General features: G+C 38.4%; 1 protein-coding gene across 6 annotated transcripts; it reads right to left on the bottom strand.

Moving 5' to 3' along the window:
* Window positions 1-2,806: 2,806 nt before the first annotated feature.
* On the bottom strand, window positions 2,807-15,233 carry srrm1 (serine/arginine repetitive matrix 1). 6 transcript variants are annotated; one of them, XM_007257582.4, is made up of 17 exons: window positions 15,134-15,233; window positions 13,066-13,155; window positions 12,829-12,951; window positions 10,639-10,809; window positions 9,922-10,016; window positions 9,649-9,837; window positions 9,299-9,490; window positions 9,032-9,148; window positions 8,564-8,739; window positions 8,236-8,316; window positions 7,235-7,321; window positions 6,943-7,087; window positions 6,604-6,690; window positions 5,701-6,141; window positions 4,782-5,004; window positions 4,474-4,650; window positions 2,807-3,628 (listed from the first exon to the last, which is right to left on the bottom strand). In XM_007257582.4, the coding sequence occupies exons 1-17, from the start codon at window positions 15,152-15,154 to the stop codon at window positions 3,521-3,523; spliced, it is 2,523 nt and encodes an 840-aa protein (XP_007257644.3). In that variant the 5' UTR covers window positions 15,155-15,233; the 3' UTR covers window positions 2,807-3,520. The 6 variants fall into 6 exon arrangements, with proteins under 6 accessions (XP_007257644.3, XP_007257645.3, XP_022528378.2 ...); XM_007257583.4 differs by having other exon boundaries at window positions 2,807-3,621; XM_022672657.2 differs by lacking the exon at window positions 7,235-7,321.
* Window positions 15,234-15,900: the final 667 nt, after the last annotated feature.

The following is a 15,900-nucleotide window of genomic DNA, read 5'->3' as shown; positions in this document are numbered from 1 at the left end:
ACACATTCTCACCAATTACTTACAGGCTGCATCTTTAAGCACAGACCTTAGGACTTTGGAAAGGGCTTTCCATAACCACTATTGATGTGTATCTGGGCTCACTCAACACCCAGTTAAGTCCAAGTAAAGAATACAAAAGTTCTCTCATTATTCATACACATTTTAAAACCCTCAGAACAGGATGCTACCCATAAATACATGCTTAAGGGATATTAATAACTTATAATTGATAATATTACCTTAGTGAACTGGCTATATTTGTAATTAAACAAACATATATACATACATACTTTCCGAAAAATATGTACTACTTTCTTTTCATTTTACAATTACATGGTACTTTTGTTTTGGAGTGTTAGGTTTGTGGGTGTAACATGAAAAAAGGGAAAGTGTTCAAGCAGTATGACTTTTTAAAGGCACTCTGTGGAGAAAAGCTCTTGAATCAGCGTCATTAGCAGAATGAATATATTTGGCTTTGGAGGAATGGTAGCAAAAGCACGCTGCCAACTTTTAGTAGAATATTTGTCCCCTCCTCCCTCAAGGATACTACTGCTTTTGCGTTCAATGTAAATCTTATGGACTGCTGCTTTAAAATGAAAAAAAAAAAAACGTACCCACACATTTACTGGGCCCTGTGTAGATTTTTTCCTGTTTTGACTTTCAATAAACTTGAATAGGGTAATTCATAAATTAGTAATTTAACAATGGCTTTATTGTGTTTGAACTTGTTTAGTGGCAAAAGTTTCTGTTAAAAAATAAATTTCAAAACAATTTAAAAAATCATCACTTCCATAAATTCTCAGATTTCTGGATCTTTCACATGTTGGCCTAAATTCATATTTCAATTAAGTTATAAAGATAGATCTGAATTTATGGTTCTGATTTTTAAAATGTAAAAATCACAAAAACACTTTGTTAAAATTCAAATTCAAGAATTGCCCTGTATAATATTTCACGTTAATTTGATTCTAACATACAGGGCAGACTGTTTCCAAAGTGTCACCAAAGCAACACACACACACACACACACACACACACACACACACACACACACACACACACACACACACACACAGGTTTTATTATCTTCTCCTCCAGTCAGGAATGCGAGTGATAACTATTTTAGGACTCTAAATCTTATCTCAGCCCAGGGTTTTAATGTTACATGAGGAAGGGGTTGGGGGTAAATATTGCACGTGCACCAATCCCGCTGGATTATCGGTATGTTAGCGCCATCTGGCGTGTGAATTGTGGAAGTTCACCCCACTGCAGCTTCCTCAGAGCACTCACTCACTGTCAAATGCTTTATCCGGGGCTGGAGCCTGTCTCATCCGGCATCAGGCGAAAGGCAGGATACACCCTGGACAGGCCGCCAATCATACCTGTCAGGTTTTGGACTTAAAAATAAGGGATTTTTTTCCGCCGCCCCAACAGCCCAACCGAGGGCTTGTGCTTTTTCTCTCTCTCCAGCTCAACCATCTCTTCTACCCCTTCTAAATAATACATTACACCACAATACTTGAGATTTAAACAAATTCTAACAAACCCTAAAACTAGCCCTGAACAAATAGAGTTTGGAAATTATAGTTATTGGCTGATCAGGCACATAAGGGCAGGGCATTATATATATATATATATATATATATATATATATATATATATATATATATATATATATATATATATATATATATATATATATATATGTAGATTTTTCTCAAACCCTGAATATCTATCTAGCTAATTCTAAAGTTAAGCTAACTGAGTCACAAGCTGGATTTTATTAAACACACAATGGGTTTAATTTATGTTTTGATTCACAGAAGAGTCTTCTTAACCAGCTATCAGAAACAATCTCATCACAGTTTACATGGTTAGTTACCTTTCTTTTAGAAAAATCTCCGTATGTCCAGATTAGTTTTAACGACAGCTGCTCCGACTAGCTGCCTGAACTCACAGCGAGGGGCGGGGCTTCCCCCACACTAAACAGCTCTCCGCAAAACCAGCAAGCTGATTGGCTGTTTCTCCTGAAAGGCGGGACTTTCTCCTTGAACTGGCACCACGATTGGTTAAGAGACACACAGCGGTCAGTGCATTGTCGCCTGTGGCCTATATATTTTTTTATTTAGTATAATACGGGAAATTTACGGGAAAATACTAATACGGGAGGACGGCGGGAAAGAGGAGTAAAATACGGTAGTTTCCCGGCCAAAACGGGAGACTTGACAGGTATGCCGCCAATCCATCGCAGTCTTCCTCAGAACAGATTTCTTTAAAAATTCTCCAGAATGATCAGTGCTGATGCCTGCACTGGATTTAATCTGGTTTTACGGCACATATGTATAATACCTGTAATTTTTTAAATATATGCTAATGGAGCAAAATGTTTAAATGACCGATGCATACCTGTGTAATGTTCAGTTAAGAAAGGCAGAACAAAATAACAGATATACAAAAGTTGGATAAAGCATAAGCACAAAAAAAATAAGACACTTTATTTGTAGAAAATGGGAAATGGTCAATTAAAAAAAAAAAAGATGCAGACCTTTCTGACGCTATAAATGACATTGCATTTGTAACTTGGGAGAAATGTCAGTAGTTTATTTAATATAATGTTCATTTCACTCAAATATATACCTATAAATTATACAATTAGAGATACTGATCTTTTATAGTGGTTTCTTATTTAGTTTCCAGAGCTGTATATAAAAAAAGTCTGTACAACGTCTAAAGGACTGTTTCTAAACTACATTATTAAGATTGTCAAAGTTATACAAATGACATTAAGAAAAAGGACTTCCACACATTATGAAAGCATATCCTTCCTTTTAATGCGACTTTTTCAAAGCCAGAAATTTCTTTAAGGTTATACAACTTGAAACAACTTAGTTACAAAAAATTGGGATAGAGAAAAACAAAGAAAGGATGCCAACAGAACATTTTCATTCGTTCTCCATTTTCCAGAACGGACACAGAGAGCTGCACAAAGCTCTCTGACAGTAAGTGTTGGAGTGACAGCCCGTTGGTTTTATTGTACAGTTCATGCACACAGGAGGACAAACACACGGATGTCGGCTGCTGCTCATGCGATCTGACCACTCCACCCAAAACAACCAATTCCAGAAAAAAATATATATTATAAAACCCAACATCTTCAAATGGTGAAGTCAGGAGGAAATCTACAGGTCGACACCCAACTGCCAAACTCAAAAATCCGGGCAACCATTTCCCCCTTAAAACTGATTCAACTGAAAATATCTGAGACATTACGGGCGGGACACTGATAAATGTGTTTGTATATGCAGGTCATTACTCCAGTGGTTGAAAAGAAAACAGATCATGCTGCTGCAGGAAGGGGCAAAAAAGTTAAAACTCATTTTAACACAAATCTGAGAAAAAAACAAAAAAAAAAATTGAAAACAAGAAAAACAATCCTAAGAGAAATCTGAACAATTTGTACATTCTAAAGCAGAACCAACATCAACAGTTTAAAATGAGGATCAGGGTGAAGGCAGTGGGCTCAGGACTGGGAGGGGGACATCTGGGCTTTCCTCATGGAGCGCAGGGCTTTCTCTCGCAGGTGCTTCTCAAGGTCATCCAGACTGTCCTCTACTTCACTCTCTGATTCCTTCAAGAAAGGTAGCATTAATCAAAGTCTGCTTCAGCACAGAAAGACGTAAGTGTTAAATATAATAGAGTTTATATTCTGTTTAAATCCTCAAAACAAGCAAATACATTGAATAACACTTAATATATCCTAAACAACTGATTCATTTTAAATGATCATGCTTTGATTTAAAAAAAATTAATACATTTAAATATTTAAATTGTATTTTGTAATATTTGTATGATTATAATTGCACAACTTAAAAATATAAGCCATTTAATGCCTACAATGGTGAAAGGAACAAAGTGATAGATGTTACTTGCCTCCCTAAAAAATAAAGAAATAAGTAAATAAATTAGAGCTGGGAAGTTAATCAAATTAATTTGCTTAATGTTAATGTGATTTTCAAAAAGGGACAATCAAGATTGTGCTTGTATTTTTCATAAAAAAAAAGAAGAAGAAGAAATACATTATGCAAATATACTAATTTTAACTGAGAACACCACATGTCAAGAATAGAGAATAATCTTGTTTATAACATCATCCAACCCTAAAGTGCATCCCTACTCAATAGTGTATAGAGCAGGATTGCAGTGGACAATGATCCATTTGTCATCATACCAAAACAGACAAAACGTCCATTTTTATTGACCATTTGAAGAAAAGAAAAAAAAAAAATCCTTCACAGAAGATTTACCTACTCTAATGTAATCATTGTTATCAAAGATATATTCAAATTTTGTTGTCTAAAAACTACATAAGTAAAACCTAAAAAAACAAAAAAACAAACAAACAAAAAAAAAAACACTACATCTAAAGGTTTGTCATTTTTGCTCTTTATTAAGAACAATTTCCGTCTACTTCACCTTTTTCTGATCAGATTCAGGATCGGCCTCAATGTGGGCATTTTCCTGCACGTCGCCTGTTGGCCCTGCTCCACCCTTCTCCTTCTTATGCTTCTTGTGCTTTTTGTGTTTTTTCTCTTTCTTGTGTTTCTTCTCCTTCTTCTTCTTCTTTTTCTTTCCTCCATCTGCATCCGAGGTCTGAATGCATTTGGAAGTGTAAGCATAGAATGCATTTAATCCACTTGTTTAACCAAACATAACATGTATATCATTTTAACAGCAATAAACAGAACAATCAGAAATCTGACAGTATCTCAGGTACAGCATACCTTGTTGGGGGAGGCGCTTGGAGACGCACTGCTGGCCTTCTTTGCTGGAGGAGGTGGGGAGCCGCTCGCAGAGCGTGTGGGAGAGGGAGAGGCGGAAGCTGAGGCAGGAGCAGGCCGTTTCTGGGCCCCAGAAGCAGCTGCTGAGGCAGCTGGGAAAGGTGGTGGAGAGGGAGAGTGTGAGCGAGATGCAGGTCTCCTCACTGGCCGCGGGCTCTGAGACGTTCTGCAGAGAGAAGAAAAATGTTTAAAATAAAATTACCAAAATAAGAAATTCAATAGAAGTGTGCATATAATGGTAACACATTAACACTGATTTACACCTATTCTAGATCTTAAAATTCAATAGGATGCTATGTCAAGTGTTTTTCTTTTTGTCTCACAATCGATGCTACACAGGACTAACAGCTAAATTAAAAGTCCACATTTTACTGCTTAAACTACGCTCTAGAAGAGGAATATATGCATTTGTAATACACCCGCAATACAGCTTTTGCACAAGGGTTTACTTTATATCTTGTTCAGGTGTTAGTGGTTAGCACCAGAGACTTGATTTGGATTCTCTTCAATGTGATTTAAAATACTGTGCAGATGAAATGGAGTAATCTCCTCCTGAACTATGTCCAGACTATCAAAATTTGATTTGCACACAGAAGCTACTTTCTCTTTCATCTGACTGCTATACATGCTAGTTTTTACTACTTGTGACTAGTTGACTAGCAGACTTTTAAGCAACCTCTAGAGTAGAACAAGTTTATTCTAAGTCATTTTGGTGCTTTCTAAACTATATTCCATTTAGAATAAGATTAACATTGTAAATAATTCAAAGTCTAGGATGTAGATAAAGTGCGTGTGATTGTAACAAGTCTTATTAATACGTTTATATGAGTATTGATTAAATCATCCAGTGACTGCTGCGCACCTCTGTGTCTTGCGTGGCTCCGGCGTGCGGGACACCCTGCGGATGGGTCTGTTACGAGTGGGAGACTGCTGTCGCCTCGGTGGTGAAGAGCTAGAGGGTGGGTACCTGGCCTGTGGGCTCATTGAACCCCGAGCTGTGTGACCTGGAGGCGGAGAAGAGCGAGAGTCTCTTCCCTGCCGAGCTGCAGGGGGCAGCAGAGGGCTCCTCCTATGGCGAGGAGGAGGGGAGGCAGAGGACGGCGGGCTGCGTCTCTTCACTGGACTACCACCACCACCACGGATACGCTTAGGCGAGCGAGAAACCCGCCGTTTGGTAGGGGGCGAAGCGGAGGGCCGTCTCTTCTGGGGCGGGAGAGGAGAGGGGCTGTAGCGTCGCTGAATTGGAGGCGAGTAGCGCCTTTGGGATTGGGAGCGTCGGCGAGGTGGAAGTGGAGAGGGGGACCTAAAAAAAAAGAAAAGACGACAAGGTCTTTAACTGTCATGTTGGAACAAATAACATGTTAACGATACAGACGAGGACTGCACGTTATTAGAATATTTTGACATTGTTTTTGTTTTCTGCTAAATACATCACGATATTACACAGTGCAGGACCCGTGACAGCATCAGCCCCGCCCCCACCCGCGTGCTGTCTCATGACAGATGTCCGGACCGACCAAGAGCTGAGTCAGAGCTTTCCAGTCAGTCAAGCACTTAAAACCAGAGGAAAACAGCAAAACAACAATAAACTAAGCATTTAAATTGCCTTTTAAATATAAGTGTTCTGGGATTAAAAGCGTGATTCCTGCTGTAAATGGAAATAAATAAACGGGCCCAAGATGTATTTAGCCGTAACTTGATGTGCTAGCTTCTGCTGAGGCGAAATGCTCTAAGCCGCTTAACTAATAAACACAGGAGAACATACCTGCGTCTGGGTGGAGGAGTTGGAGATCTGCGCCGCCTGGCAGGAGAAGGAGAGCGATGGCGCCGCGGTGACTGAGATCTTCTTTTTCTGTTTTAAAAAGAGTAAGACAAATATAATTTAAGCCTCATTAAGCGGACTAAACACTAAGACTTGTCTTTAACCAATAACACAAAAGGTTTACATATTTATCTTAAAGCAAGACAGTCTCTCCTCAAAAACGTTCACTTAGCAGTTGAAGGTAGAAGTAACATCAGAATACATACACAGACTAATCATATGGCAAGTTTAGAGCAGAGAATCATTTTGAGAATAGGTGAGATAACTGATCACATGCAATACCTTGGGGAGGGATCCCTGTGCCGCCTCCTAGGTGACGCAGGTGAGTGAGTCCGCCTCCTCCTGATCTCACCGTTCCTGGCTGCTGGGCCTCTACCCTGCCTCTTGGCTCCCTCATCTTCTGAGGATGACGAGGATGATCCGGTTTCTGAAGACAGACAAAACCAGAAAGTTTCCATCTGTTTATCATATAAAGATACCCAAAAATAAACAGCACGGGATAAATAAAGAACAGGCAGACACACAAGTGGAGAGAGTATGAAAGAAGGTGAGGTTGGAGGAAAGCAGTGACAACCTGAAGACGACTGCTGATTCTGCCTGCGATACTGTCGTCGCTGCTGGACAGAATCGGCCGCAGCCCCCTTCCCCACCTTATCCTCCTCTGAAAGCAAAGCAGTGAGGGGTCTTTTTTAGTGCCCAAGAAACAGCAAAGGAATTTCACACACACTCGCCCCTCTTATGTGTATACAGAAACATAATTAACAGCCACAGTGCCACCACACTCTTAGTGCCAGAACATACAGGTTTATAAGTTCATATAAAAAAACACTGCTCACTCCTCAGCACTTTGACCCCTGGCTCTGTAACTGTACATGGTCAGACACTGGCTGAGTTGCTGAGGTTCCTAAACAGTTCCATTTGTGATGTGATGGTTGAATATCTAGGAGTAAGACCATTTTGATATGTCCTACAAACTATCGCAATAACCCTTAGTCATTTGAAGGCCATTCCAATTTCAGTGATATACATGAAATACAGACAAACACAATACAAGACTAAAGTGCAGTGAGCTTTTTGGCTCTTTGGCTATTTTTCCACTAATATTTGTAAAAGCTTAGCCTGCATGGCTTGGTGAATGTATGTATACAACTGTGGCAATGGGACTAAACGAAATACCTGTATTCAATGGTTTTGGTTTGTGTTTCAATACTTGTCCACATTAACCACAACCGGAAAGAGAGAGCACATCATTCCAGTTCTACCTACACTGCAATGGCTCCATGTATTTTTTTGATTTATTTAAAAAGATCATCTTAAATTGACTGAGGCTAAGTAATGCATGTCCCTTTACGAGCTCTTCTTTTTCTGCTAGCCTCCTAAATCTACAAAACGTCCCACAAAATCAATCTGGGGAAATCGTCCATTATGAACCTGACGTAGGAAAGGTCCTATATAGATAAAGTATTATTATTATTACTACTACTACTACATTGTATACGTATATTGCCTTGTGCATCAATCTGAACAAGCAAACATATTTTAACTACGACAAAGTGTGTTGCTGTGCACACTCACCTGATTCTGATATGTCTGATCGTCGGGGTTTAGGAGCAGGAGATGGCGACTCATTTCGTCCACCAGCTCGCCGCTTCGAACCTGAAAATGTATAACAATCAATGATCACAAAAGTGAAAAACATTTTTCTAGTATGCTCTCTTAATACACAAATTAACTGATACAGCTATTAATCTCAATATCACTCACACGATTACGTATGCAATAACAAAAATAAAACAATTTACGTATTCCATATAGGAGATGAATGCACTGGCATTTTACAAGCTTGTAAATGTCCATAGTAACTCCACTAAGAAATCTGGTAGACTGCTCAAGCTGAAGCTACCTGAGGGGCTGGCGTCAGGGCCAGCAGGGCTGCGCCGTCTCCTGGATGGGCTGGACGATGGCTCTGCATGTCTCGGCTGTTTTCTGGGTGGTGTGAGTGACCTTTGCTTTACCGGTCTCTTATGAGGTGATCGTGAGGAGGAGCTGCCTGTAGAAGACCGGGATCGAGAGCGACGCCTGGAGAACAGAACAGGTACAGTCAGTCTTACAAAGAGGCTCACAGTTTTTAGGGCAAACAAACCCCATCATGGTTCAAGAGTCAGGGCACACTGTCAGCAAATTCAATAAGTAACTGATGTCCATAAGACCAAGATACAAAGGCTGGTTCTCTCAAGGATTATATTTCAGAAGTATTCATCAGAAGAACAAAGATCATTTAGATCATGGTTCCAACTGACATGCAATGAGCTCAGATCTGCTTTATTAATAACCAAATCAGTGAAAATCCTATTATGAGCCATGCACATACCTGCGAACAGGTGAGCGACTACGTCTGTGTCTGGGAGGAGGGGGTCTTCTGGGAGGGCTCCTGCGTCTTGGAGACATGCGCCTCCGTGGGCTTGGTTTGCGTCGAGGGGAGTAGGACCTGAACAGGAAAAACGTTAAGAACAAGATTTACACTGCTCATAATCCTGGACTCGTATAGTTGCAAAAATAACAATGTGGGTGTTGATATGGCAATACCATATGGCAAAGAGAAACACAATATCACCGTATTGATACTTTGTTAACATACCTGGAGCGGGACCTGTGGCGTCGTCGGGATCGAGGTGAGCGAGATCGGGAACGATGGCGTGGCCGATCACGTCTCCCATCCTTCTCCCGGTCTCGTGCTTTAGGCTTTTCCTCTGTCTTTGTGGGTTTTTCTGGAGACACGTCTTTAACGTTCACTGACACGGAATCTGGTTTCATTTCCCCTACAAGATCACTGCAGAAGGAAATTAGAAATATGCTAAGAACTGTATTTAAAGTTTTATGTTTTAATGAGCTCCAACCAATAATCAGCCAATAATCACATTATATAGTTATATTTCAGCTGATCATGGATGATCCAATATGTCCTGGACGTTGAACTATGAAAATTACCTGGTAGAGGAAGCCTCCTGAATCAGTGGTTCTGCTTTGGAGCTCTCAGACTGATCAGGTTCTGGTTGAGGTTCATCTTTGACATGTGGTGGGCTTGAAGGTGGTGAGGCAGCAGGACTGGGTTTGCGGCGAGGGGATCGCGAGTGACTGCGTTTTCTTTCCCTCTTCGCTGGGGAGCGAGACTTCCTCCTGGAATCCAAAGGTCAACCAATTAGAAAGGGAAAATTAACACTAAGGCTGTGGAATCATCTAAGCAGGTCATCTCAAACTCACCGCTTTGGGCTCCTAGACTGAGCCCTCTCTTTGCTCTCCTTCTCTCTCCTGTCTTCATCCATCTTCTTTAATGAGGCCAGCTTCTCCTGTTCAATCTGTCACAAGAAAACACAAATTAAAAATTCAAATAATTGAAAAGATGGCATTTATCAGTTAGATTATAAAAAAAACTTCTAATGTGAAAAAATAAAATAAAATACTAAAATCTGTATGTAGACAACTACAAATGCAGCTTTTAAAGCAGCAGTATGCAAACATTGATATTACTTGCTTACAGGCCCCCTCTACAGCCAGAAAGTGTAATTAGTACTTATCTTTATCGTATTAACAATATGTTATAATAAGCAAATTAAGGGAATAATAATTGCTATAAAAATGACTCATTTGTACATTTCCGTACAGTGTAAAAAGAGGCGTTAGATTGGATGAGGTGCAACAAACACTTAATAAAAAATCTCGTCATGCATGAAGCAGTAGTTAAATAGCCTTTTTTTTTTTTTTAAGTCTGCCACTGCCGATTCTATTGCATTTAAAAAAAATCTTTAGGTATTGTTATATTCTAATAACATACCATATCAGCTAGCTATCTTTCAGTGTGTGAACACATGTAAACAACAAGTGGCTTTTTTTTAACTGTTCATACTGAAAGTACTGTATCAATCAAGTATATCCCTATATAACTTTTGGCCAGATGATTCAGCCCTACTTTCCCCACACCTGTCTTTGCTTGATCTCCTCCTTCTTCTGCTCCAGGAAGGCAGATGGGATGCCGGCAATGTTCTCCTGGGCACTAAGCAGCAGAGGCCACAGGTCCTTCATGAACTCGCGAGCATTCTTTCCATTAAGAAAGCCCGTTAAGTTGATTTGCATCATCTTACTGTCCGGATTCTGCAACATACACACCAAGGACGAAGAGAAAGAAAAAAGAAAAACAAAACTAGATTAACACTGATGAAAAACAAGGTACAAAAGGGTGGGCTCTGATGGCCAATCTCAAAATTTATCCTATCCTAAAAACCATCAGGAATCACTTATTTTAGTACAAGTAAAAAATAAACACTGCTGATTTTTTTTTAAATATTCAGATTCAGTTCAATTTTGACTGATGGTGTGAGTTTTTTGAATAAAACTCTTTTAGAACCACCAAGAAATTTAAGACTAAAATGTTTTCTCATATGCATGCATTACTTACTTCTGGTCTTGAAACCACCCTCTTTTTTTTGAGCAAATACAATAAATCAGACCAGAAGTTTGTCACTGCAAGACTCAGCCCCACCTCTATGATAACTTCTCTCTCCCTCTACTCCCTTCTACCCTACTGTTGTGACACAACAATAAATTCACAATACAGAGTGTGTCAAAACCCCACAGAGCAAGTACAGTCCCGGTGTCTTCAGTGTGCGCATCCTGCAGGCTCTGCGGGCTCGGGGAGGGGGATTGGAGCACCCGCCACTCCTGCACAGAGAGGGACGCTCCTTTGGCTTGCTTCCGCCTCCCTACTGCTTGTGACTCAACCACCTTGAGTATAATGTTATATCATTTATCTAAATTGCAAGAGACGAACAAGCAATAATGAGTACACAAGGCATGTAAAATTGGTTTTAGTTTTTCAATCAAGCTAAAATCAAGAGCAGAAGGATAAATAACGACAAACTGGTCTACTACATATGAATCATACAGTACTGCTGGCCTTTAATATGTATAATAACTTTCAGGAATAAAGTCTCCTCTACTGAAAATCAGAATTATGTACAATATTGTGCAGAAGCATTAGGCACCTATTTATCTCAGCAGCAAGTGTTTTTAGAGTACATACGTAACAGGGACTTCCCCATTTTGAAGAATTCTTAATACCAGATTTCTCAGTGCCCCAGTGTGTGTATTTAATTTAAAGTTTTTTGATGATCTGTGTCAATAATACTTGCACAAGGGAGATCCTTGGTATTTATTCCATTGTATACTAACACCTACTGCCCACGTAAAGAGTGCCCAAACTTTTACACATTACTGTTTATCTTTATTTAGCTTTTCACACTGAATTCGGCTGATTGAGACGAGGCAATACCTTTTGTGAGTCCTCACCACAGCCACCAAAGATTCAAAACCAACTTTATAGTTAGTTAATTTACCAAGACAGACAGCTAAAAGTTAAACACGTCCAGTTTCTAGTTATCTTAGAACTACTTATAACAAACCATTTAAATGCAGGAAAAAATATGCATTTCTAAAAAATGAGCAGTTTTACCTGTTCTTGCAAATAAAGCATATAAAAACACTGTTTTTGCATATAAAGTACAAAATATTGTTAACTATTTACTTCAACTTTTTTTGCTAATTAACATTAAAAAAAATCATGGGATATCTGGTTCTGCACAGTTAGTGCCCAAACACAAAAGCATTTTAAACTGAAATTATCAATTTCAATTCTGGAAAAAAGCAAACTACTAATTAAATTTGACACGATTCTATACGTACAATCCCTGATCATAACTCACCTCCAAAAACAAAGTTCATCATCAAGGGAGAGTTGGGTTCAGTGAGACTTTGGGCTCAGGTGAGATCTAATTAGGTGTTGGTGCTATACTTCTGTTGCAAGGTATTACATCCATATTGGTTCAGGCCTTTTAAATCATAAATCACATCATCATTAGAAAAGACGTCAAAACCCCACAAAGCAAGTTCAGCATCTTCAGCAAGTCCATATGATTCTTTACCCATTTCTACCAGACAGGTGACACTGTGCTGCTACAATAATGGGTTCAAGTTAGACTCTAAAGCACATGTCTGTTGCAATGCCCTTTTCTCCAACCCCTCTGCCATCCAGATGATGTAAAAAGAACAACTACTGCAAATCCTGCCTGCATGTAACCACAAAAAGAGCAGAGGAACAGAATCAATGAAGGCTACCTTCTCCTCCAGCTGGTTAAAAATGAACTCGATGACGACATCGTCCTCAAAGCCAAGGATCTCCGTCACTCGCTGGGTGATCCAGGGCTTGATGACCTCCAGGTTTACCTTTGTCATATCCACCTTAAAGACAAAAAAATTGAAAGAAAATACGTCAAAAAAACAAAACATTGAAAACTAACAGACAAACAAGAACATATGTTCATGCTGTAAAACAAAATAAAAACATTGTCAAACCTTTTTCTCCAGACATTCTGCAAACTTCAGCTGCTTCAGCAACTTCTTGTGTTTGTTGCTGAAGCGATTATCTTGCTCCGCACTCGTTCCCTGCATAAAAGAGTTAAGTGTATGAATTGGAAAGTTATGCAGATTAATTTCAAGGTCCCAGGAAAAACTGACATCAACAACCTTGTTGGTGTAAAGCATGGATTTAAGATAAGCCAAAACCCTGGATTCTTAAAGCGCCTTCAAATCTTCCTTACACATTCCTACTTGTGATACTAAAGTTATAAATTATTTACATTGTGGTGTGGTAGGAAGCCTAACCTGTTGACTAACTTATTTTCTTCTATTTACCCCAAAAATCATCCAAGTTATCTTGCAAATTGATAAATCATTATGAGCATTAGAAGAACACTATTAACATAAGTAGCATGCACATAACAATTCTGTGGAGTGTGTAAGAGAACCAATAACAATTTTATTTAACCCTGCAGTGGTCATGTGTCAGTCATTCCGTTTCCACGATTGAACAAAAATTCCTCTTAACTGAATAGATCATTCTTTTAATATAATTGTTTAATCAATGTAATATTTAAATCCAGCAACTGAATAAAGCATTGCCTCAAAGACATAACTTGAAGCTTAACAATCTGTTTCTTTAAATTAATTATTTCCTTATTTGAAACAAAATTAATAAAAGCAGCATTCCCTTTATTTAACATTGCATTCTATCAATATAATAAATTATTTCCTTAATTTAATAAAAAAATAAATACATTTTAAAACACATTGATTTATGCTCATATTTATTACTTTTAATATATTTGTTTTATTTAACCTGTTAAGTTAAAAAAGAGGGGTTAACGTTTTGACCAGTCTATGTAAGAACTAGTTAACTGTACCTAAATAAATTTGGAAACCAAAAATGTAAATAAGTAAAATTCTCATAAGAAATCTTTAATTCTATTGTTCGGACACAATTGCTTAAAATCTAAAATGTAAGGTATACAATTAGTGTTAAATTATGCATCATAATGTTATGAACAAATGGTAATAAATTGAGACGTTAGTTAAATTATGTTGTAATGGTTAACAATGTCTTAACAAATTTCAGTAAATAATTAGTTAAAACGTTCTGTAGCAAATACTATTAAATAATGGACCCTTTTTATATAGTTGTAAACTGTATATTGGCAGATACACAACTTTTCATATATAACGTTATTTGATATCAGCAAATAATTCCCTTATCTGTACATCCCTAAATATACTGAATTTAAATGGCATAGTCAACTAGTTAACACTAACTATGTTATAGACTCTTACTACATAAAGTTAGCTATAGTTAGTTAAAGTTAGCTGACAAGCTAATTAACCACAGCATTTCCTCCACACGATCTGATGGAAGCACGAGACAGCTAATGCTAGCTACCCTAATCTTACCTGACCTATTCAGCGGTATTCCCAGACTAATTTAACAGCGCCCTGACTCCTTACGTGTTTTCTTTAATCTACAGATAAAGAGAATTATCAGTAAACTGTGTTAAATCCTGGTATTAAAAGCAGAAACAGCGCAGTTTTCTGCTCTGCGAGTGGAAGCTAAGAGGAACGTTAGCTTGCATGCTAACCGACAGGTTTAATGGGAACACAGCCCGGCCGCGCGCAGACCGCCGCTTAAGAGTTACGACTATTCTACACTTTAATAAGATATGTAACCAGATTAAAAGCGTGGCTGTAGATATATACCATCAAGACAAGCGACCTAAAGACATTTACAGAAGTCTGTTATACCGAAATTAACCTATTCAACTAATAACATATCCCCTAGCCGCTCTCTTGCCATTCCGCACTACGCTCGCTCTCCAGGCTAGGCTAAGTTAGCTTGGCTAAGTTAGCTTAGCTAAGCTACCTAAGCTAGCTAGCATACCGGCTAATCACTGCTAGCGCCGCGGTACAGGGCTCCAATACTGCAGTAAAATAAGGCGAATAAACGCCAGGTTATTAACTACATACATCCACAGTAACCCCCTATTTCCTAACGTCCCGCCAAAACGCAGTAAATCCAGCTTGAACGGGAACTTACGCGGAAAAATCCCGCGTCCATTTCCACCGAGAGGTGCGACAAAAACCGTCTGTGGAAAACGCGCTGCCGTCCCCCACAACCCACCGCGCTGCTGAGCTCATTTACCAGAAGAAGCCCGGCCCCGTCCCGATTGGCGCTCTGGATCCCTGCGCACTTACACACTAAGTAGTGCGCACTATTAAGGATATTTTTTCATTGCACTTTGCAATATGCTGTGCACACATATACAAACGGTATAATACATACAATACAATACAAAATGTAATGTATATATATAATATCAATGAGAACATAAACATAAAAAACCCAAACGTTCCATTTCCCCCAATACACTTACATGTCAAAAATCCCATCATAGCTTTTTAGAAATTTAGTGTTTTTTTGTGTCATTAACAATTCTAAAGCTTTACATGATACATTGAATTTCAGTTAAAAAAATGTGAATTTGGGTGTATTCTTCAAAAAAAATGTTCTTCATGAATATAATACAGTTCCAGTTTCAGGAGATTTTTTATTTTATTTAATATAACAAATTATGTCTTTGAGGTAAAAAAGGTAATGTTATACAATTTAATTCAGTATTCATTAAATGATTTAAACCAGTGGGAATAGTTTTAATAACAATTTTACATTCTTTAAATGAAATAAGAAATAGATTATTTCCAATTAAAAATAATAAAAAAGGATATTCCCATCCTTGCTAAATAAAACAAAAACGTTATCTTGATTATACCGTTTAGGGAAAAACAATGATTTTATTCCAATTG

Source organism: Astyanax mexicanus, chromosome 14 (genome assembly GCF_023375975.1).
Source record: "Astyanax mexicanus isolate ESR-SI-001 chromosome 14, AstMex3_surface, whole genome shotgun sequence".
In the NCBI taxonomy this organism is placed as follows: domain Eukaryota; kingdom Metazoa; phylum Chordata; class Actinopteri; order Characiformes; family Acestrorhamphidae; genus Astyanax; species Astyanax mexicanus.
This window is presented reverse-complemented; position numbering and strand designations above follow the sequence as displayed.

What these genes read in the sequence shown, in the direction of transcription:
- srrm1 (XM_007257582.4), bottom strand. Translation starts at nt 15,154, where the DNA reads ATGGACGCGGGATTTTTCCGC. An exon ending in TTAACCAGCTGGAGGAGAAG is followed by an intron (nt 10,810 to 12,828) that starts GTAGCCTTCATT and finishes TGTATGTTGCAG; the next exon opens with AATCCGGACAGTAAGATGAT. An exon ending in ATCAGACATATCAGAATCAG is followed by an intron (nt 7,322 to 8,235) that starts GTGAGTGTGCAC and finishes CTTTGCTTTCAG; the next exon opens with AGGAGGATAAGGTGGGGAAG.